The sequence below is a fragment of the Fusarium coffeatum genome (assembly GCF_003316985.1).
Source record: "Fusarium coffeatum strain FIESC_28 chromosome Unknown BRIP53273_contig_330, whole genome shotgun sequence".
In the NCBI taxonomy this organism is placed as follows: Eukaryota; Fungi; Ascomycota; class Sordariomycetes; order Hypocreales; family Nectriaceae; genus Fusarium; species Fusarium coffeatum.
In genome coordinates this window covers 101,154-123,651 of record NW_022158119.1, presented here as the reverse complement: position 1 = coordinate 123,651, position 22,498 = coordinate 101,154, and the positions used below count along the sequence as shown (strand labels likewise).

Sequence of the window (22,498 nt, the reverse complement as noted above, 5' to 3'; positions counted from 1 at the left end):
GTCCAGCCAGCGAAGAACGTGCTCAATTAAAAAAAGAAAACACTTTGGAGAATCTTGGTGTCTAAAGGCGAGGGTCAACGAGATTCGTTTACACCGCAGACTATTACACTTAGCATCATGACAACGAGCAGGGGGACTCGGACCATCGGTAGAGCCTGGAAACTGAATCAAGATGATTCGATCTTTTTGCGGTGGCGTCTCAGCTCTGAGTGCTCTGGAGCAGATCTTGAAGTTTCAGCGAGCAGAGTTTTCTCTCCTTCTGGTCGGCCCAACCGACTGGCTGAGGATTATGTGACAATCGAGTCTGGTGAGGAGGATTGAGGCTGCCTGAAGCCTTCTAAAATGGGGGTCCAGGCCTTTGAGCATGGAAACATAAGAAGTTGGAGATGGGCTGCTCTTGTTTGAACTATTCGGTAGAACATCACATCGCAATTTCTCTTAATCAAGCTTGTTTTGTTTATTTACTGAATTTCTCACCTTCGACGATTTTCCGAAATGCCTGGCATCACTTCTAGCACCAACATGGAGGATTACGCTGATATGTTGACACCTTCTGATTCTCCCTCCGAATCCCCCTTCTACCCTGTCACTCCTCCCCTGAGCTCCGTTCCCTCGGAGACAGATCTCACCCTCAAGACCACAGCTGATATCACCTCTGAAGACATTCCCGTTGTAGCCGTTGTTGGTGTTGGTTATGTTGGAACACATCTCGTCAGCTCCTTCTCATCCAAGTACCAGGTCATCAGATTTGATGTTTCAGAGAGACGCATCAATGACCTCCGCCAAGAGTTCAAGGGAAACATGAGGGTCCAGTTCTCCCGTACCCAGAGCGATCTCGTCTCAGCTACCCACTTCCTCATTTCAGTGCCTACTCTCCTGAGACCCAACAAAACCATTGACTCTTCATACCTCCGCGATGCCTTGAAGATGGTCTGCCAGGTGGCCCGTCGAGGCTCAACTATCGTTATTGAAAGCTCTGTCGCTGTTGGCATGACTCGCGAGCTGGTCGGCCCCATTGCCAAATGCCTCGGACTCTTTGCTGGCATGTCCCCAGAGGTATGTGACTTATTGGTCCCCTTCCTAACATTGAACTTGGCTAACCCTCATGGCACAGCGCGTTGACCCCGGCCGAACCGAACCTCCTGTCAAGTCAATCCCCAAGATTATCTCTGGTCTCGATGATATCTTGCCTGGCTCCCTCGCGGCTATTAACCGCATCTACTCCACCATCTTCGACAATGTTGTTACCGTTTCTAAGCCTGAGGTTGCCGAGATGATGAAGCTATACGAAAACTGCCAACGTATGGTCTGTATCGCTTATGCGAATGAGATGGCCGATGCCTGTATCCCCCACGGTATTGACCCTTACGAGGTATGTTCTGAGATGTGTTACTTTCAACTTTACGACTTGAAAACTGACATTTAAAAACCCAAACAGGTATGCTCTGCAGCCTCTACCAAGCCCTTTGGCTACATGCCTTATGCCCCTGGTGTTGGTGTTGGTGGTCATTGTATCCCTGTCAACCCCTATTATCTCCTTTCCAATAGCTCATTCCCTCTCCTTGAGGCTTGCTCGTCGGCTATGAATAACCGCCCAGCCAAGCTTGCGCATCGCCTACTCTCCTCCCTTCCCATCACAAAGCCACGGTCACGTATCCTTGTTGTTGGTCTGGGCTTCAAGCCTGGTCAGTCTCAGCTTGACAATCCCCCTGGTCTGGATCTGGTGCGAAGCCTCGCTGTTTCAGGTGCTCAGGTTGACCTCACATGGGCCGATACCCTTGTTAAGCAGGAGGCCGTTCCTCAGGTTCAGCGTCTTGCTGAGCACCAGTGGAACAAGGAGTTCCTGGAGACCTTTGATGTTATTGTGGTGGCTATGAAGCAGCACGACATGGACTTTTCTCTGCTGGCAGACTTGAAAGACGTCCGTGTTGAGAACTGGTGCAAATAATGATCAGGTTTAATGATGTGTTTCGGTGCGACAGTCTCCTTTGGTAGCGCCGTGATATCATTTTAGTTGAGGTTTCTTTTAATGGTAATATAGATAGCAAATAGAGCAATACAATTTTTACATTATAATATTAAACGTTATCAAAGAAAGATAAAAAGAATCCTTCTAAGATATATAGGATAAGTCTATAAAAGTAGAATATTCAGCAATTACTACTTATTAAGAATTATAACTTTACTAATTTTAGAGATGAACTTGTAATAATCCTTGGAATACCTATATGGGACAGAGAATGTAAGGGGGAAATGGGTAATAGTTTTAGACCTTTAAGGGTCTTAAGCAAATACTTTATGTTGTCAATTGGTATGGGAGTTCTACCATGTACGACGTAACCAAGGTTGGATGTAATGTCTTGAGTCACTGGGCGGGGTCTTGAAGATTTTGACACTTGTCAGGCAATCAGCCACGTGACCAAGTGACATTCGGAGCAAGGCTTCACCGAATTTGAGCTAGGAACAAGTAAACAGCAGTCTATTGCCTACTAAGTAATGTTCAGAAATGCCAAGATCTCGGGAGTCTCAATCACTCAGCAGAACGCATCGTGTGACATTAATTGACTGGTAAAAGAATATCCAGCGCGCGGTCAGGTCCTTCGCCAATCGACTAGGCTCAAAGTAGTAGAAAGTGACCTATAATCCTAGCTCTTCAGGCATGTCAGCTCGGTGTTAGCGACGCACTATCGATTGTTGGCCTCAGTCGAGACGCGGCCCCTTGATCAGCTCTCATTTATTTTTAAGGTATCTCGCCCCTTGATCAATAACGCAATTGTACAATCGAGTAATTCTCAATCTCACTTCCAGAAAACATGACATCTTTACGAAAATTCACTTTATTGGCGCTTGTTGCTATTACACATGCGCAAAGTAATAATGCCTCCCCAGCTGAAACAGAACCCGAAGACTGGGAAGCCGACCAGTGCGACTGCTTCTTGACGGATGGGCTGGAGCCCGAGTACTATACAGCCCATCGGTTCTGGGACTTCAGAAATCTGGCTGAATATGCTGGCATTCCGGCTACCATTGCTGGCGAGAACGACACAGCTGATGCTGACGTTATAAGCAAGTACTTCAAGAAAAAGGAATGGAAGAACTTTTGGAAAGTTCAAAGCTGGAGCAACCGTAGAAGCCATGATGCACTGGCCTACGGTGCGAGATTTCCTATGGTCAATTCAGCCAACAACATATACATACGGACCGACCCCGACAAAAACCCAGACTCTGAGACCTACCTAACGATGCGCACAAACCGTCAAAAAGAGTTCCAGGTAGCATCCGAATTTGACTCGGTTGACCGGTTTCAATTCTTGTCAATCCGATTTCGGGGACGTATAAGAGGTGCTGCTGGAGCTTGCATGGCTATGTTCACCTATGTCCCCGCTGAGGAGATTAAGAACGTTCAAGAAGCCGACCTAGAGATCCTCACACGTGAAGGCACCGATCGCATTCATTACACGAACCATCCCGGCTACAGCATCAGAGGTGAACTGTATCCTGAAGCTACACGCAACACCTCACTTCCCGATACGCTCAAGTGGAACGACTGGGTTGAACACCGATTGGATTGGACACCGAATCAATCTATCTGGTACGCCAATGGCCAAAAAGTAGCCAACATCTCATTCCAAGTCCCACGAGACCCGTCGCTCATGATCTTCAACGCCTGGGGTGATGGGGGAGTTTGGACAACCAACATGACCACTGGCGAGGAAGCGTATATGGAGTTGCAATGGCTTCAGATGCTTTACAACGTCAGCGATGCCTCTGCGAGCAAACACAAGCGAGAAGCGCAAGACGCTGGACCTCGAGGAAGATTTCTGAGAGAGAAGCGTGATGGACAGGAGAACATGTGTAAGATGGTGCGCAGTATTGACGAAGAGCCTGGAGCTGGAGTTGTGACCTGGATGTGGGGTAATAACACTGCAGCGAGTATGTTCGCAGGTCATAGTGCTAGGGGAGGCCTGTGCAGCTTGATAAGTTGGGTATTGGGATTAATACTTTTAGCACGATGGATGTAAGAAGATAATATTCTTATTTATTTAATAATAGTTTAACACTTAGAAAAGAAAAAAGAAAAAAGAATATTACAGTCACTTATACCAAGTCTATTACTAATGCGATCATTAAAAATAGAAAAGGATAAACAGTCCTGCAGCTAATCAACTATAAGTTTAATCATTTACTGGTCAATTAAGAATATATTCATCATAGACCTAAGTCTGCAGTGAGAAGGTGCACATGTTGACGTCATGATGTCACCTACAATGAACACAAATATATAAGAAAGGAAGGGGAAGAGAAACAGCATCTTTCAACTTCTTCCTATCATCATTCTTACCTAGAATACATATCAATACCATCAAAATGCTCACCGGAAACACCTTCGACCCAAACAATGACATTCCCGACCTCAGCGGAAAAGTCTTCGTCGTAACAGGCGGCAGCGCAGGAATCGGCTACGGCATCTCCGCCCACATCCTCCAACACAACCCCCAAAAGCTGTACCTCCTCGGCAAAAAGCAACACCACCTCGACGAAGCAGCCGAAGGCCTCAAGAAATTCGGCGATGTCTCACGCGTTGAATTCGTGCAGGTCGAGTTTGAAGATCTTCACCAGACGGACCAAGTCGCCAAGAAATTAGCGTCCGAGTTGACGAGGCTTGATGCGCTTGTCCTCAACGCCGGATTGGGCGTGGGGCCGTATGGCGAGACGAAGGATGGGATTGATAGTCATATGCAGGTCAATGTCTTTGCGCAGCATCATTTGGCTATGACGCTTTTGCCCAAGCTTGTTGCTACGCCTGATAGCAGACTTTGTCTTCAGTCGTCAGACATGCATCGCGCAGCACCAAGCTCTATCAAATTCGCCAACCTGGAAGAAATCAACACAGACATCGGTCCAGCCTACCTCTACAACCGCACCAAGCTCGCGCAGATCCATCTCGTCCGCGCGCTTCACCGTCGCAAGCAACGAGGCGAACTAGGCATGAAGCCCGGCCAAGCGCCATGGATCAACGCAACGCATCCCGGCGGTGTGAAGACGGATCAGCAGGAGCAGGCCATTGATGCCTATGGGACTTTGGGAAAGGTTGGTGTTGCCCTGGTCAGGCCCTTTATGAAAGATCCGGTTGATCAGGGCTGTCGGCCGATTTTGTTTGCGGCGACGAGTGATGCGATCAGAGAGGAGGGAATTGATGGGTGTTATATTGTTCCGGATAGGAAGGTTACTGAACCTACCTCACAGGCACTGGATGAGGAACTGGGAGAGCAGTGTTGGAGGCTTACGGAGATGATTCTAAAGGAGAAGCTTGGGTCTGCTGCGCAGTGAAAAGTCTCATGAGAATTATCTAGAGTCGGATTAGTAAGAAGAAGCCCTACATTATCCTTATTTGCTGTCCCGTTCTGTGTCAGTTTGATGTTTGACGGGTAACGCAATTTTAAAGTTCAGCCAAGGGATGCTTTCGGCCATCAGCCTCACCTGTCTCACATGCAAACATCAGCATAGACTTTATCTACCGTTCTTCGAGACGGTACCCCTCACTTTGCCTTTTAAATATTTTTATGCAATCCCTCGCTCGCAATGTCAGATAAACAGGGTCGAAACACAGCAACTACGCGTCAAAACACTGGTCGCGATGCGTCGTCAAGATGGCCATGGAGGTCTTTGGGTCTTATCGCCGCCGTGCTCGCCGTCGTCCTCCCTGCCTTAAACTCCAATTTACCTTCGCTATGCCACCAAGCACCCACCGAAAGAGCCCAGGATCAATTCACCGTCAACATCCTCGAGAGTCTAAGCTCAGATAGCTTTCGGGAAAGAAGCATCCAACGGCTCGCAGGCGCCATTCAAATTCCAACAGTAGCATACGACGACATGGGCCCAGTCGACCAAGACCCTCGTTGGAACATCTTCGATGACTTCGCAGGATACCTCGAGACGACCTTCCCCACTGTCCATGAGAAACTCAAGCTTGAGAAAGTCAATACTCATGGCCTGTTGTACACATGGATGGGCAGTGACCCAACGTTGAAGCCAACGGTTTTGATGGCGCATCAAGACGTTGTACCCGTTCCTGAAACTACTACCTCACAGTGGAAGCATGCGCCTTTCAGTGGCGAATTTGACGGTTCCGCTATTTGGGGTCGAGGTGCGTTGGACTGCAAGAACACACTCATTGGATCTCTGGAAGCTGTGGAGGCTTTGCTGGAAGCAGGATTCAAGCCCAAACGGACAGTCATTCTCTCATTCGGCTTCGATGAAGAGATCTCTGGTCACCATGGAGCGTCATTCCTCGCATCCTTCCTCCTCGACCGTTACGGCGAAAACGGTATCGCGCTCATCATTGATGAGGGAGCTCCCATTCTTCCTCTTTGGGGCACACACTTCGCTGTGCCAGGCGTATCAGAAAAAGGCTACGCAGACGTCGAGATTATCGTGCGCGCCAAGGGCGGTCACAGTTCTATGCCTCCAGTACACACCAGTGCTGGTATAGCTGCCGAGTTAGTCACCATGATTGAGAAAGCGCCGTATACGCCTCAACTTCATGAGGATAATCCGCTGTTGGACTTTTTATGGTGCGGTGCTGAGCATGCTCCTGGTTTCATGATGGGTCTGAAGTATCTGCTCCCCAAGAAAGGGCAGACTGGTATCTTAGAGAGTGTTAGGCGGATGTTGTTTCCGCGGCTAGTGTCAAAGGTGAATCGAATGGCTGGATACCTGATCTCGACGACACAGGCGGTCGATGTGATACACGGCGGTGTCAAAGTCAACGCGCTACCCGAGCGAACAACCGTGTTGATAAATCACCGCATCAACATCGGCGACACATCCGCCCTCATTCGTCAAAAGCTCACCAAAATCACCAGCGAGGTAGCGAAACGTCATAATCTCACGCTCCACGCCTTCGATAACTCGACAGAACAAGAATCTTCAGTTACCATTCGTTTCATGGGCAGTGTTCTCGAGCCCGCACCGATATCACCAACATACTCCACTGGAGAAAGCCCATGGTCTGTACTCGCCAGCACAACGCGCTCTCTCTACGGAAAGAATGTTGTTATGGCGCCCGGTATTATGCCTGCGAATACCGATACAAAGTATTACTGGAATCTGAGTCGCCATATTTTTCGATATTCGCCTGGTTGGGATCCGGAGACGTTGTCAATTGAGGGGATACATACTGTTAATGAGAGGGTTAGTGCTGTTGCGCATGTAAAGACTGTTCAGTGGTATGCGAGCTTTCTGAGGAATGTGGATGAGGCGAGATTTGAATGTGACAACTGGCGTCTCCCATAATGTAGAGCTTAACTTCTGAAGAACAAGCGAAAGGCCGTCAACTCTATAAGTCAGTCGGGTTTTCAGAAGGCGTGCGTGAAATGTGACCATGAGTTCGCGTTCACGTCAAGCTGCGGATAATCCTTCATAACGTATCTCCCCGGGTCGTTGAAGAATTAGGACTGTTATGCGTAAAGGTTAAAGGCAAAAATGTGTTGATTGTAATAACGCTATATATAAGTCTGTTCCTTTTCTATATCCACGCTTCGTAATATGTATCTTAATCCATAACTCATCAATCCTGAATGGTTCCGCAAGGATCATAAAGAAGTCAAATCAATCTCCGAATGCCATTGTGTTGTTTTGTGTTTGAATTGAAGTGCCTGCTCCTGAACAACACTTAAAAGAAGGTAAAGAAGGTAAAGATAGAATCAGTTTGGTTAGTTCCGCTCCGAGAGTCCCTTGCAACAGGGCTCAGCAGATACAAGTTCAGCTGGTAGTCCCAGAAGTAAGGCCTCCAGACGGCCAACTGCTGCCTCGTACATGTGGTCATGGGCTTGCTCATGGCTACTTGCTGTCTCGGACTCAGGCAAAGAAGCAAGTCTGCTCGGTTCGTTGAGCTCCTGAACACGGACGCAGTCCCGGCTATGATTGCGCGATCGTAGTGACCGGTTGGAACTGCCGCGTCTCGCCCAGTACGGTTGGCCTTTAATGGGGGCCTTGAGGGTGTAGCCTGGTACGACATTTTCCTCTGTGGACTCGCGAGCGCCAATGTGGATCTGGATCTCCGGGATGTGATGTGCTGCACAGGCACTGATACGAGGACTCTCGCTGCCATCCGGGCCTCCCTCGAGAGCACGACGACCGAGTGCAAGCTTGTATGGTTTGCGCACCTTCTTCCCCATGATTGCTAGAAGCGCAGGGCTCGTACGCGTAAAGTGACCGGTTGCCCACCCATAATGAGCCGACGGAATCGTAGTGCCGCCTGAACCGTCAGATGTTGGAACCAGGTCGGGGAGATAGCTGTTAAAGTATCGTTTGAGTTTGTCGTCATCGAATTCGATCTTCGAATGCGAGTGAAGCTGTTGAATCATCCACGCGAGAGCAGCATGAACAAAGCTTTCCTGCCCGACAACTACCCAACCCAAGTCGCCATGGTTACCGAGGAAGAAGACTTGATGGACGTTCTCTCCGGTCATGTACGTCGGACTGAAAGGTTCTCTCGTCTCGTGTAGTGAAAGGGCATGAAAGGAATACTTGACGTCTGTACAAGCGGCTGTTAGCATAAGAAATGATTACTGTGGAGATAACGTAGTGATGATCAAGTGCATGGAGGACATGTGTACTTACTGTTTGGAACTGTCGAGACACTACTGTCCTTGCTCTTTCCCCGACGAAGGAAAGCTAACGGCTTAGCTAGTCCGAAGAGAGGAAGGCCCAGGGAACCAACAGTGTCAAAACAACACTGGGCCTCGACTTCGACATCAGTATGTCCTATCAACTGTTAGCGTTGAAGCTTGTGGGGCATGGATTCGATCAACACTTACGTTCATAGTCGACGAGTATTTGAGTGATAAACGATTCGAAATTAGGGTTCTCTTTGCACTCTCTGTACAAGGCGTGGAAGAATTCATTGTCGCCATGTACGGGTAGACCGACAATACTCAATATGAGCGACAGGTATCGAGCAGCCCAAGCCCCTGCAAAGAGTCGTTAGCCAGTCTTTCTTTCAGGAAATGATTCGGATATGCGTAAAGGGACAGAACAAGTGGCTGTTCCGGGACTGACCTCGAGAATACCCGCAGAGGATAATTATATCGCCGGGGCGATAGATTTTAGAGATGCTTCCTTAGCATGACAAGGTCAGGAACAGAGCCTCAATGAAAGATTTCCGTCACTCACTGTAAGCGCTGATGACGTTGCGTCTTGTTCCCCAACCGCAAACCCCTGTAACAGTCAGCTGAGGAACATACGGGGCGACAGAGAATAACAAACCTCCCCAAAACAGATCGTACCAACTATCGTCAGAGCCGACGCCACTAAAGTTAATCGGAATAACGTTGTGGGCCTTGGAGATCAAAGTGGGTAGGACCGAGACAACGGTTTCGCGGGAACTGGCGAAACCACCAGCTAGGGTGCCTGGTGCAAGTTAGATAGTGGGTCCAGAAGATGAGAAAGAAGCTGGCTACCATCGAACGACACCCATAAAATTCTTCTGCTATCGGCAGCGGGAGCGGAAGTCATGGCTACAGGTTTGCGCTTGGTGTGGCTAGAGACAACCGGCAGATGATTGCCGGACCCTGGCCAGATTCAGGCAGTAGTGGGGAGAAAAGGGTCGATGGAGGTAGGGAAGGGTAAAGCGATTTGAAAGAGATAACAGCTGAGACTAATGTAAAAAGTGAAATGATAATTATGATATTAAAGAAGGGCAAAAAGGAAGGATGAAGAAATATTAGGGTGTTGGGGTACTGGGTTAACAGAGGAAAGGGGGTTAGCCTCTTATAGGAAAGCAATACACGCGTAACCCTGCCAACTTACAAACGTGAGCGGAGGAAGGCTGGATCCCTCAAGTTTAGCATTATGACGTCTCGATACGTATTCACGCTTTTTGCTGTAGGAGCCCTTTCGTCGTTACTATTTTAATGATGATGATGACGGTATCTTTTCAGGAGTAATGAAAATGGAAGTCCTCTGCATAATTTTTAGTGATGATGACGACGGTATCTTTTCAGGAGTAATGAAAATTGCATAATATTATTGGATATTATTTGTCCGGAACGACCATGTGTTTTTCCCGGGCAGACCCTGGACTCAGGTGAAGCCTGTCATAACCGGCTAGTCTCGTTAGCCTTATGCATGTTGTAGGTCCTCGGGCGCTTGGTTCCTGATTTAGACTGTCTTTAGCTTAGCCAGCTTCAGTGTGAGTTAAGAAGAAAATCGAAGCTGGAAAGAAGAGGCCTTGCATGTGACAGAGAGATGCATTCCTAAGGGCGTACATAACAAAACTATTGTGTTGATTTATCAGTAGAGATTGTAGTACCTCTTTCCCAGAAAAGCTCAAACTAGCAGTACTAAAACAACACAATGATAAAAGGTTCTCTTTATCATCAGTCTCAATGTAAGTAGAGTGGCAACGGATTTGTTTCAAATGTCAGAAAATTGTCTAGAACAATGGAACATCTGCCACAGTGGATAACGGGTACAATTGGCCTTCTTTTCCCTCCTCTCGCTGAACCTCCAGCCCCCTTGTCCCAGAGCTAGATTTTACGGGGCAGTACTGTGATCGATTTTGTGGCATTACGGGTCAGACTTAGCAACTAGGTACCCAATGATTGTAGGAGTGTGACAGACAGCTTACAAGTGTACTGCCCTGTACGTACTGCAAATTACGCCACGTCCTCGTATCGGACCCAACAAATTCGATAGCGTTAGAGCCGGACCCAAGCCACGGTATAATATTGTGCTGATGTAAATCGTGCCATTTGTACGAAAACAAACAAGGAAACCTGAGCGAAGCTGCGCTGGACTGGTTTTTGTGGCTGCAAGCTTGCGGGGAACCTCGATCACTTTCCCGACCAGGATGAGGCTTGAAACTGGGGACTTGTATTCCAAACAGAATTCTAGAAGAGACGCCACGATGGATTTTGGGCTCAAAAGCCACTATACGTTGGGGCGCCAAACGCTTGGACATGGCCCGGATCCGGTGAAGTCCGACCCCTTAGATGAGTTGCAAAAAAAGCAATACTCAAAATGCTTTTTTTACTATACGTACGTACTCAGAGGGCATGTCAAGTATTGCTCTTTTTGGAACCTACCTACCCCTTAGAACCTTTTACCCCACTGGCTCCGTCTGGCGAATACCGAATCTTGACGAAATTGATCAGTCTCAGGAAAGATATTGTGTAAGGTTAATGCAAAAAAAGAAAATGCTCCGGGGCCGATTTCTCAGCCCTCCCCAGAGGATCTTTGCTTTTACCCAGTCAATTCTTACTTTCAAGTACCCGGAAGCTTAAACACTAGCGGATGAAGTAATTCAGGCACGCTTGCTACATTTGACTTACCACTTAGAAGGTGCCGACATGACATGTTTCACAGATATTCAGTTTACAAAAATGGGTTACCCGGGACATGAGCAAAAAATAAGATATTGACCATGAAGCCTCATAAATGCAAACGATTCCCATGCAAGTCTGATACTTCAAGTTTTTCGCTAGTGTAACTTAATAGGTAGCCAGTGTGCATTCTTGATATTCTATGAAAGGTAGGAAGATGCATTTGAATCATTAGCAATAGGCTGTTACCGGCAAGGTAAACGGAGGGGAACGGCATTCATTGTTAATAGTAACCACAGCTTTTAATGCTTATCGTTGTTCCTTATCTTATCCTCTATCTTATCCCTTATCTGAGTCTTTATCTTATCTGAGCTACAGTGCCAAAAGAGTAGCTCTAGATATGGTACTGTATAACTCTTTATCTTATCTTTGTCTTTATGTAATCATTTCCTGGTCTTTGGCAAGCTACCCTGTAGGTTATATAATTATCTAAAAATATTGATAAAGACTAATAATATTTTGTTCTGCCTCTGAGATTTCACATCAAGCGCTTAGTTATCCTGAGATACTGCCTACAGAGTAGGTAAATAAAATGCATTAGAAGATTGATCCAACATGAAGAAAGGAACCACAGGTCAACGAAATTTAAATCAGCGCGGGCATCGTGGTTAGTCTGATCAAGTTGAAAACTGTGTTTCCTAGAAAGGTCCTGCCGAGTACCTAGCGCGAGGTTAAGTAAATATACAAAGAAAAAGCAGGAGTGATATCCAACGCCTCAAGCACCATTGCTAGCAGATAAATGTACAAAGGTGAAAACACGATTTGCGAAGTCTACCCTCGGGTATCCTCAAAGGTGACATTCCACGTTACTTCCTTATTAATAATCAAATCTTGACTTCCCCCCCGAGAAACCTCTTCCTCTTCTGTGATATCATCCAAACTGCTCCTATCACTCCCACGCGTGACCGTTGTCCGGTGCGATATCATGTCTGGTCTCCATCTATACGGTCGCCCGTTACTCGAAACCGTTCCCGTAGGCGAAGGTGAATTAGGCGTGGAACCACCAAATGTTTGCAGCGCTATCGATTCGGGCGTGCTTGGCGCTGACGTGTCGACTCCAAAGTTCATGCCAATGTTGAAGCGAAACGACTTCATGAAGTTTTTGAGATTTGGCATTGTTGCAGAGATGAGAGACCAAGCGACCATAATTTGTTGGATCATCAGGGCTTTTGTGATGTTGAACTGTGGCTCGACGGTTGAGGGAAAGTCTAATGCTCGGACGTGCACGGCCGACAGGGCGAGGAGCGGGAGGCGGAATGAAAATGCGACGACGACTTGCCATCTTCGATTACAGGCAAGATTGACGGACCCGACGAGTTGGAAGACAAGCGCGAGGGTGAGCACTTCGAACATTATGTCGAGGACCGCGATGGCTATCCAGCGTTCTTTCTATCGAGCAATCAGCGTTGTTTGAAGATCGAGAATAGATGTTGTACCTGATGGGTACATGGGTTATTTGCGTCAAGCAAGCCATTGACATCGCAGTCGACGAGGAAAGATATACACGCGCCGGTGCCCCAAAGCACTGTAAAGACCAAGAGGGCCGTGCAGAATATCTCGCTTTTACCGGGTTTGCAGGCGATGATGCGACGGATAAGCGCGAGGACTGAGCATTTGGCGAGTGTCAGAGCTGAAATGAAGAAGATGGTCGCTGCGACGGTAGACTGCAGATCCCACGGTTAGACACGTCCAAGAACAGCCCAATGAACCTCACCCTTGAGCTTATCACCCATTGCTGCGGTGCCGTAATAGAATTCTTTTTGCAAAGTCCATGAGTCAATCCAACGAAGATAGCTATTGATTGACCAATGTGCAATACCTATCGCCACTCAGTCAATTGCTTCTAGTGCATAGAGGACAGGCACTTACCGTCGCCACACCAAATAAAACATCATCCAAGCCAAACATGCGTCGCTTAATAAAAGCTCTCGCCCCAGCGGCATGCAGAGCGTAGATCAGCGACAAAATAGTAACGATCCATAATTTTCCCGCATGATCATCCGGCGTAACAGGGGAGAATCCGTTTGAGACGTTCATAGCAGAGCATCAGGAAGAAAAACATTCGAAGGAAGGACACTTTGTATTGTTTGAGGAAGGAATTGTTTTTCTTAAGATTCTACAGAAGAGCTTATTGACGTCTAATTGCAGTCCTTTGTTTGTTTGTGAAGAGTTTATTGTTGGTGATATGATATAAAAGTTGTACGGAAACAGCCTCGTCGGCGGGGGTGCTTGACCACACCCTAATTTCGGCCCCACTACCTTCTCGCCCCGAGTATCTACAAGGGTTTATTTGTTCTGCGGCACGTGAAGAGGTGCTAAGGACGATCCGAAATCCTGACATCTGAAAGCTGAATCTCATGTCTCAGAAAGTTCAGCAAACATGGCCGAATCTGTACCTCAATAGATCATTAGCGGGTGAGGGGGATAAGACGCCACAGACCAGATTTGGGTGTCAATAAGATCTGGCCACTACTTTATCGGTGGCGGAGGATGTCTAGAACTGTTGGTTCTATTGACGCATGAAACCATGCAGGAATTCGGAGACGGGAATATCACCTCATTTTGTTGGTGGTAGTGAAACAAGGGAGCTATCTCCGTTGACAGAAGGGGGCAGGATCTTATTGTCAAAATTCAGATCCAAGAAAATGATCTGATATCAACTGGCGACAATGGATAGAGTTGGCACTAAACGATGATCAATAGGGATAAACTGCCCGAGTACCGGGACGGCACGATTGGTTCCCGCTGGTCTAGGCTCAAGGGGGTTTGGCTGTTGGTTGATATCCCTGCTCAGTACAACATGAGACAGGGTAATACATGCATGCCTTGAACCAACAGAGCAATCGGAAGGAAAGAAGAATTATCTTGCGCCGCCCTCCTGCGTTTTTTTATCTGCCGATCTTGAATCCTTTTTATCCTTCGATCTTCTCTGTTTTTCGTTGTGCTTTTTCACTCATCTTGTTTCTTCAATCGGCTTCGTGTTTGAGTCGAGATAACCGTCAAGATGTCGGGCAACGACGACAAAAAGTTTGTGGACGTACATGATACGCCTCAACTTAGTGACAGCGACAATGTTGATGAGAAGAAGGGTACTGCGGCCGATAGGCTGGACATGTACCGCATGGGCAAGACCCAAGATCTGACGGTTCGTGCGATCATCTGAGCGCTCTACCAGATCTAACAGGAATTGCAGAGAAACTTTCGCTTCTTGTCCATCTTTGGCTTTTCCATGATTCTCATGGCATCATGGGAATACTCTCTCAGGTAAGTCATAGCGTGATTAATGTTGATCAATTGCTAATTTCCTAGTGTCTCAACGATTGGTCTCGTCAACGGTGGTACAGCCGGTCTAATCTGGATGTTCTTCATCTGTTGGATCGGCTTCATCTTCGTCAACATCTCAATGGCAGAGATGGCCTCCATGTAAGTCGAATGACCCCTCTCAATTACTTCACAACTGACTATTCCTCTCCAGGGCCCCTACGATCGGAGGTCAATACCACTGGGTATCTGAATTCGCACCGCCAGAATACCAAAAGCCCATCAGCTACCTCATGGGCTGGATGTGTGTTCTAGGCTGGCAAGGTGCCTGTGCTGGATCCTCTTTCATCGGCGGTACACAAATCCAGGGTCTTATTGTTATGAATAACCCAAGCTACGAACCAAAGGGATGGCACGGTACTCTTCTAACAATCGCCATTGCTGGAATGTCGGTACTGTTCAATACCTTCCTCGCCAGAAAGCTTCCTTTGGTCGAGGCTTGTATCCTGGTCGTGCACGTTTTTGCCTTCTTCGGTGTGCTGGTCACGCTGTGGGTTCTCTCGCCTCATGCTGATGCCAAAGATGTCTTCACACAGTTCAGCGACCGCGGGGGCTGGGGAAGTCTTGGAGGTTCTGCCCTCGTGGGTATTCTCGCTGGTGTACTTCCTCTTCTTGGCGCTGATGCCGCTGTGCACATGTCGGAAGAAGTCCGCGACGCGGGACGCACCATTCCCCGCACCATGATCGCGACCACTGTCTTCAACGGTCTTTTTGGTTGGATCATGGTAATCACGTACTGCTTCTGCATCGGTGATCTGGAGCAGGTCATCTCCTCGCCGACCGGACAGCCTTTCATGCAGGTCTTTCTCAACTCGACAAAGTCAGCTAGCAGCGCTACCGCTATGTCGTTCTGGATTGTTGCCATGACTGTCTTTTCGAACTTGACTATGGTTGCTACAGCCTCGCGACAGCTTTATGCTTTTGCGAGAGACCATGCTGTCCCTTTCGATACGTGGTTCTCTAGAGTTCCAGCAGGATGGGACGTCCCTGTCAACGCTATCATCACAACCTTTTTCGTCTCGGGTGTCTTGGCGCTCATCAACATTGGATCGCCTGTCGCATTGAACTCAATTACCTCTCTCGGTACAACTGGACTTCTCTCCAGCTGTATGGTCTCAATTGGTTGTATGATCTGGCGAAGATGCACGAAGCGTGAGCTTCTTCCCGCCAAGCTCAGCCTCGGTCGATGGGGTCTACCCATCAACATTGCTTCTGAAGCATTTCTCGTTGTTATCTTCGTGCTGGCATTCATGCCTGGTAATCCCAACCCTTCACCTGCTGAGATGAACTGGAGTATTGTCATGTTTTTGGCCTTGATCTTGTTTAGTTTTGTTTACTACTTTTTGTACGGAAGGCACCGATATGAGGGGCCTGTGGCTTACGTCCGCAAGCTAGAGCAGTGAGAAGGGAATCGATGGAAAAGTTCGCCTAATAATAAAGGAGGCGAAGATACGTAATTTAGTTCAGGATCCGTTGCATAAAATAGTTAGTTTGAAATATCAGCGGCCACCATTGGTGTGGGTAGAACATACAATGAGTCACTGTCACCGCTTATGCTTATACCTCGCATCATGAACTAACGGTTTGGCTTGAGCTAGGATTCCGGTGAGGGTACCATCATGGGACCTCATTGGTCGCGAAATGACTGTTGGTTGAGTCTTGATCGAGGGTGTAATGGGTGGAGTCATTCTGCAAAGTCAAGGCGTGAAACACTTCCTGGCCTGCAGACACCACGCCATACGACCGAGCACACGCAGCGTTTAGCAAGGGTCAGAGCCGGACCAATTGGTCCCCGGCTATGAGGGCAAGACATTTAAGAACCCTTGATCTGCACGCTCAGCCAATATCACATCCTGTTGATCTCTCACACACAGGTCATCATGTTTGGAATCACACTGCGCGATGCACACTACTCAGAGCTTCCAGAAGTAGCTCGAGTAATGTCGAGAGCCTTTTGGAAGGATGTTCTCTTCGGTGACCTCATCCATCCCCATCGTGAACAATACCCTGAAGATGTCGATCTTTACTGGCTTCGTCGCGCCCGAGTTGTCTTCTGGGACTACCGCTGGCGCTTGATAGTTGCCGTTTCCAAAGACGACAGCGGCAAAGAGACTATCATCGGTATCGCCCAATGGGAACGGTTGGGTGATGGAGGAAAAAAGCTCGAATGCTCAACCTTGGATCCTCGTGAGTTAAGTCAATTTCAGTTTTCATGAGCCCATCTAACCCACCAGGAAACCTCCTCAAACCTCTTTCGTCACTCGGAATGAGCGTCCACGCCCGTCTCTATCCCAACCGCGCCGCCGACCCAGCCCAAGAAGACGTCGTTGAACGCGCATACCCGTGCTTCGACAGCATCTGGAGCGGCAAGCGCGCTGAATCATGGTACCTTGCTACACTGGCTATACGTCCAGACTTCCACGGGAAGGGAGTAGGGAGAAAGCTTGTCCAGTGGGGGTTGGAGAAGGCACAAGAAGAGAATGTTTGTGCCTCGTTGGCCGCCGTTGAGGGGACGGAGGAGTTTTATATCAAGTGTGGTTTTAAGGAGCAGTTTGGGAGTGCGAATAGTGGAGAAGGGAATCCTTTGGCTGATATACCTGGCGCCCTCATGTTTTGGTATTGGCCAAGATCTTGAGTGGTCGAGTCTTGTTGAGAACTTGGTTGAGCAGCAAAATGCTGGAATGTTGACAGAAAGGTTGACAGCTATCATACTGGCTGTCATGACTGGAATCTAAGTCTATGTCTATATAGAGGCAGTGAAATATCTTTATATGAAAGCCTGTTTCCAGCTTATTTTACTTGAGAAGGCTAACAAGACTGAAAGGTACCATCTGCCCTGAATCCCCTTGACGCATCGGTGGGAACATCCATACTGGCGTCGACCAAACCAGAAAGACAACAACCCACGTATATCCAACAAAACGGCGCATTGGTCTTGGTATAGCGAGTTGTCGGGTCATCCCTTGCACAGCGTCCTCAACCATGACTCCAAATGCCTGCAACAAAAAGAACTTCTCACAAGACCACATGTCTTCAGCACCCAGCCTGTAGACAGAGACCATGGGATGGTGCATCAGACCAGACAACAAAAAGGCTAGAGTGAGACGGCTGTATCTCGACAGCAAGGTACCGCGGCGCAACCTGAGGATCTTGTCCGGGATGAAGTCTCCCCAACCGGTGAGTTGTCTCCGGTAGAGTCGATGCCAGAAGGTACTACGTGTCACATTAGCATAGGTTTTACAATGACGGTAGTGTTCTACTTACCCCCAGAATCCTCGAACGGTATAACAAGCACTAATAGGCCCGTTCAAAGATGGCCATTCATTGGGCTGACTTAGTCCCAGCGCGAGAGAAGCGATAGCTGCGCAGGCATTGTTGAAGCGATTACAGACGAATGACAACAGCCAATATCCGAAGGTACCGGCAAAGCGAAAGCTTAGATCTTCAACTGTCAGGTTTGAAAGGCTGAAAAGCGTCTCTTTGTCTCGGGTGACCAAGTGTCCTTCAGGGAGTGGTGCGTTCAATGCGACATCCAAGGTAAGATAGAGACCAAGAAGCTCGATCATCTTGGATCTCAACAACTGAGCTCGAGTTTGAGATTTCCGTCTTCTCATAGATACATCGCCTCGAACACCAACACGACGTAGGTTGAAGTATAGTTTCACTCCTCGGAAGAGCAGTGTGAGGTTGCTGACGCGACCCTCGGACTTATCGATAAGGTCCTCGGCGTCAAAGTGGGAGAGAAGAAGTTGCTCGGCACCACTGACCCAAAAACCCCAGCTCATGTTACAGACCGCGCATTTCTGAGTGGTGGTCATCGATGTCTCGAGAATGGCAAGATGGAAGACGTAATTAAGGTAGCACAGGATGGCGATTGCCGTGAGTCGGAACAAGATAGCATTTTGGCGGGTGAAGACGACTGTCGATGAGAAAGTGAACAGGTAAATACAAATTGTACCCCAAATGCGGAGTCCCGACGTCACTGGAAGACTCTCCATGTCGGGCGTTTGTATGTAAAGTTGAAGTTATTTTCATTATTTCTCAACCTCTCTCAAATCTACACTAGTGCTGACTCATCACGTGCCTGTAAGACCTTCCTAATGCATCGCCATATCATCAACCTTCTTCTGCCCAATAGCATTAGCTCCAACAAGCGCATCCGGTCCATCAAAAATCTCCGCCACCTCTTCAAGCGAATGTCCCTTTGTCTCAGGAAAGAAGAAGAAGATCAAGGTCAAATGAATCGCGATAGCTACACACCACACAATGTAGTACTTCCACGAAATAGCTTCCATAGCAACAGGGTTCGCAAAAGCGTTGTACACACCAGCTAAGTTACCGGTAAGTTGGTACAGCATGGATGCTTTCGCGCGGAGCGAGTATGGTGTTGCTTCCATGATGTATGTCGCGCCGATGGGCGAGATGGCGTGGTAGAAGAATGAGAAGACGAAGATCATGGCGAGGACTGCTCCGGCGAAGCCAATGTGCTCAAAATTCTCTTGTTGGTTTCTTGCGGAGCAAATTGTCCAGATGATGTAGGAAGCGCCCATACCAGACATACCAAGCAAGAAAAGGGATCGACGACCAAATCTATCAACCAGCGTAGCAAAGACAACGGCTGAAGCAAAACCCCACATTTGAAGACCGCCGTTCAAAAGAAGCTGGGTTTTGTGGTCGGTGATGTTGATCGAGTTGAGGACCTTGGCGAGGTAGTATGAAGTCAAAGCGTTGCCGGACCATTGCAGCATAGCGGGGATGTAGAGCGCGAGGAAGAATCGGTGCCAGTTACCCTTTGTTGAGACCCACTCAGCCCATCGGGACTTCTGCTGGACTTTCTCGATCTCGAGAGTCGCTGTAATCTCGGCCATTTCGAAACGTGCGAGCCGCGAGTTGGGATCGCCATAGCCGTGCCATTTGACAAGAATATCCTGTGCTTCCTTGTATCGTCCCTTGTAGATCAACCATCGCGGCGATTCAGGCGCGAACATGACGAGCGAAGCTTGAATGACTGAGAAACTGGCCTGTAGAAGGCTAGGCAATCTCCACGCCCAGGAACTCTGCATCTGAAAGCTTCCATACGTAACCCAAGCAGCAATGATAGCACCCAGAGGCCAGGAAACCATCATGAAGCTGACAACTTTTCCACGGTGTGTAGGATATGTAACCTCGGATAGTAAAGGCGGTGCAGCAGTCGACACAATTCCGAGACCGAATCCGATGATGAAGCGCGAGGCGACGAACATGCCGTAGTTGTAGGAGCAAGTTTGAACGATGGCGCCGACGATAATGGTGAGACTGCCGCCAAGGATGGGAATTCGTCGACCGAGCCAGTCGCAAAGTTGAGAAGAGATAAGAATCGAGATGAGGACACCACCGTTGGGACCGAACGTCATGGCTCCGAGACGGGTTCCTTTCGGTTCGCCGAAGTAGGACTGCCATTGTGGAAGGGACTGAGCTCCATTGAGCATACCTATATCGTTAGTAACCAGTTATTTTCTTCAGGTTTAGAGGCACTTACTTGCGTCAAAGCCAGTGGCAGTCTGCGTCAAAAGACCACTCAAAAGCAACAAGTTCAACTTCCATAGCGTCCAATCCTTGTACCACGCCGGACGATCCTTAGGAATTACGTCTGCGAGAACAAGACCTTGAAAGTCGTTCGACTCGGCATCTTGAATGTGCGCTTCTTCGGTGCCCTGCTTCGAAGTCATGGTGTTCGGTGTCAATTGAAGAGTTACCGTGACTCTACAGCAAAGATGATTGACAGTGTCTCCACCATCTTTATATCTGGAGTGACTCGGTTCCTTCCGAAGCGCTCGTACCAGAAACAAGCACAAAAGCCAAGATTTTCCCCCAGAATTGCCGTGTTTAGTTGATTGTCCCGATGCCCGATGCGAATTACCCCAGATCTACCCCGGATGTGAACGTTACTAGGCTCGGTTAAGTGTTCCCCGCACACGAGAGTGGCGTCTCGGGGGAACCGGAGCCGAAAGCTGTTGGTGACGGGGGCCGGGAGAAGGATCGGGTGGCCTTCGTCCGGGGCCCGGTCATAGTTATCAGATCAGGTCGAATTGATACGCGTATATGAAATAAGACCATGATCATAGTAAAGTCACATGGAGACTTGATCTGGTCATCTGATCAGCACAAGTGATACCAGGCTTGCCAGGTTCACCTTCAATGCGAGGTTGTGCTCTGAGCTACTTGTAGGGTAACCTTAATCGCGTCGCGATATCTCAGTCGCCACGCGACAAAACATTTCCAATTGGCTTGCTACAGTACACTTTCTTATTGCTAAAAACTTTTCGGAATCTCATGAAGATTAATTCCTTTGCCTTTTTTGTGTTTGTCGGGATCAATTTTGACGCAGATAGCAACACATAATTTAAAACTTTCTGAGATGTGGATTATCAACGACGCACCGACACTCCCTGATTCACAAACATGCTGCGTTTATCGCATTTGACACTAGAAGAAGCAAATCCAGTGAAGCCAATAATTTATGTCACTAAGTTCTAGAAATCTTTATATATCTAATTTTTGTTAAGTCTCTTCGCCTCAACCTGAACACATTCAGGAATCCACTCCTCCAAGCTCTCACATTCTGGCTTCCATCCCAAAAACTTCCTCGCCCTCTTCGCATCACCACGACTGTTCAATCCCCAAGAAAGAGCCTGGAATCCCAACTTCTCCTGGGCTTCATCAACATCCAGCACCTTGGTCTCATCACTCTTGATAAGACCTTTGCTCTTGGCCTCCTTGGCAATCAGGGTAGAAATCTCGCTCCACTTATGGGTACCATTTTCAGCGAAGAAGTAACCTTTAGGACCCCAGATCTCTTCATCGTTCTCTTTGGAAGAGGATGCTGCGCGTTGGGAGAGAAGCACGATTAGACTGGAGAGATCGTGCACGTGGACGTTATCCCATTCCGTCTTTCCGGCGCCAATGATGGGTCCAAAGCCCTTTTCCAGGGTTGTTTCTGCGAGACCTGGGATTTGGCGACTTCGTTGGTTCGAAGGTCCGCGACCTGTGCCGTAAATAGTAGGAGGACAGACAATGGCAACCTTTACAGCGGAAGTGTCCTTAGCTGCTTCTTCGATAACGATCTTGTCGACGTCGCGATGGAATGCAGTGTCGGGGAGGGATGTGACCTTGTCAACGCCCTCGAGATCATCATAAGATTGTTCAGGGAGGGGACCCTCGCCATAGCGTTTGTTGTCCATGTCATGCCAGCAGAGAATGCCCGTGCCACTGATGTGAATCCAGTAGCCGGGGCTGGAGGCGGAGTGGGTAGATTGTAGACCTGCTCCGATGGCGCGTGCAGCGCCTTGGTGATCGGAACTCTCAGCGGTATCTACCGCCGTCAGTATTTGGATTCGCTTCAAGAGCTTACGAACTCACGAATAACAATATCAGCCTCGGAAGCGGCCTTCTTGATAACCTCAGAGTCATCCAAGGATCCAATTGCCAATTTCGCATCGGGATATTGTTTCTGAACTTCCTTTCCCTTATCTTCGCTTCGGACCAAGATGGTGTACTTCCAGCTTGGCTGGGCCTTGGTCAATGCGTAGAATGCATCACCGCCGATGTAACCGGTGGTACCAGTGCTGGACTTTGTTAGTCAATTGAGACTCAATTGCAGAGGAGACATACATGAAAACGTTCTTGGATGCCATTGTGTCGATATGTTTAAGTTGTCTTGATTCAATTGATCGATTATTGCTGCGTTTGAAGCACTTATATGGTATTCCTCGTAGAATCTCCCAGCCCTTTCTGCTGAGAGATCAAAGACG

The 22,498-nt window shown here is 48.2% G+C and overlaps 11 protein-coding genes across 11 annotated transcripts; 6 read left to right on the top strand and 5 right to left on the bottom strand.

Moving 5' to 3' along the window:
- Nucleotides 1-495: 495 nt before the first annotated feature.
- On the top strand, nt 496-1,948 carry FIESC28_10765 (uncharacterized protein; the record flags this gene model as incomplete). Its single annotated transcript, XM_031164895.1, has 3 exons — nt 496-1,056; nt 1,115-1,372; nt 1,439-1,948. 3 exons carry the CDS (start codon nt 496-498, stop codon nt 1,946-1,948), a joined length of 1,329 nt encoding a protein of 442 aa, XP_031011063.1.
- An 865-nt stretch (nt 1,949-2,813) lies between these two features.
- On the top strand, nt 2,814-4,022 carry FIESC28_10764 (uncharacterized protein; the record flags this gene model as incomplete). Its single annotated transcript, XM_031164894.1, has 2 exons — nt 2,814-3,933; nt 4,009-4,022. The coding sequence occupies 2 exons, from the start codon at nt 2,814-2,816 to the stop codon at nt 4,020-4,022; spliced, it is 1,134 nt and encodes a 377-aa protein (XP_031011062.1).
- A 346-nt stretch (nt 4,023-4,368) lies between these two features.
- FIESC28_10763 (uncharacterized protein) lies at nt 4,369-5,331 on the top strand (the record flags this gene model as incomplete). Its single annotated transcript, XM_031164893.1, has 1 exon — nt 4,369-5,331. One exon carries the CDS (start codon nt 4,369-4,371, stop codon nt 5,329-5,331), a length of 963 nt encoding a protein of 320 aa, XP_031011061.1.
- A 252-nt stretch (nt 5,332-5,583) lies between these two features.
- FIESC28_10762 (uncharacterized protein) lies at nt 5,584-7,296 on the top strand (the record flags this gene model as incomplete). The annotated part of the gene is made up of 1 exon (XM_031164892.1): nt 5,584-7,296. The coding sequence occupies one exon, from the start codon at nt 5,584-5,586 to the stop codon at nt 7,294-7,296; it is 1,713 nt and encodes a 570-aa protein (XP_031011060.1).
- Nucleotides 7,297-7,715: 419 nt separating this feature from the next.
- Nucleotides 7,716-9,519, bottom strand: FIESC28_10761 (uncharacterized protein; the record flags this gene model as incomplete). The annotated part of the gene is made up of 6 exons (XM_031164891.1): nt 7,716-8,539; nt 8,626-8,769; nt 8,823-8,975; nt 9,178-9,222; nt 9,271-9,414; nt 9,465-9,519. 6 exons carry the CDS (start codon nt 9,517-9,519, stop codon nt 7,716-7,718), a joined length of 1,365 nt encoding a protein of 454 aa, XP_031011059.1.
- Nucleotides 9,520-12,158: 2,639 nt separating this feature from the next.
- FIESC28_10760 (uncharacterized protein) lies at nt 12,159-13,120 on the bottom strand (the record flags this gene model as incomplete). The annotated part of the gene is made up of 3 exons (XM_031164890.1): nt 12,159-12,776; nt 12,824-13,051; nt 13,097-13,120. The coding sequence occupies 3 exons, from the start codon at nt 13,118-13,120 to the stop codon at nt 12,159-12,161; spliced, it is 870 nt and encodes a 289-aa protein (XP_031011058.1).
- A 1,271-nt stretch (nt 13,121-14,391) lies between these two features.
- FIESC28_10759 (uncharacterized protein) lies at nt 14,392-16,111 on the top strand (the record flags this gene model as incomplete). The annotated part of the gene is made up of 4 exons (XM_031164889.1): nt 14,392-14,532; nt 14,581-14,651; nt 14,697-14,810; nt 14,863-16,111. The coding sequence occupies 4 exons, from the start codon at nt 14,392-14,394 to the stop codon at nt 16,109-16,111; spliced, it is 1,575 nt and encodes a 524-aa protein (XP_031011057.1).
- Nucleotides 16,112-16,588: 477 nt separating this feature from the next.
- On the top strand, nt 16,589-17,343 carry FIESC28_10758 (uncharacterized protein; the record flags this gene model as incomplete). Its single annotated transcript, XM_031164888.1, has 2 exons — nt 16,589-16,895; nt 16,943-17,343. The coding sequence occupies 2 exons, from the start codon at nt 16,589-16,591 to the stop codon at nt 17,341-17,343; spliced, it is 708 nt and encodes a 235-aa protein (XP_031011056.1).
- A 160-nt stretch (nt 17,344-17,503) lies between these two features.
- On the bottom strand, nt 17,504-18,706 carry FIESC28_10757 (uncharacterized protein; the record flags this gene model as incomplete). Its single annotated transcript, XM_031164887.1, has 2 exons — nt 17,504-17,921; nt 17,973-18,706. The coding sequence occupies 2 exons, from the start codon at nt 18,704-18,706 to the stop codon at nt 17,504-17,506; spliced, it is 1,152 nt and encodes a 383-aa protein (XP_031011055.1).
- A 99-nt stretch (nt 18,707-18,805) lies between these two features.
- On the bottom strand, nt 18,806-20,416 carry FIESC28_10756 (uncharacterized protein; the record flags this gene model as incomplete). Its single annotated transcript, XM_031164886.1, has 2 exons — nt 18,806-20,178; nt 20,227-20,416. The coding sequence occupies 2 exons, from the start codon at nt 20,414-20,416 to the stop codon at nt 18,806-18,808; spliced, it is 1,563 nt and encodes a 520-aa protein (XP_031011054.1).
- Nucleotides 20,417-21,238: 822 nt separating this feature from the next.
- On the bottom strand, nt 21,239-22,381 carry FIESC28_10755 (uncharacterized protein; the record flags this gene model as incomplete). The annotated part of the gene is made up of 3 exons (XM_031164885.1): nt 21,239-22,059; nt 22,107-22,312; nt 22,359-22,381. 3 exons carry the CDS (start codon nt 22,379-22,381, stop codon nt 21,239-21,241), a joined length of 1,050 nt encoding a protein of 349 aa, XP_031011053.1.
- Nucleotides 22,382-22,498: the final 117 nt, after the last annotated feature.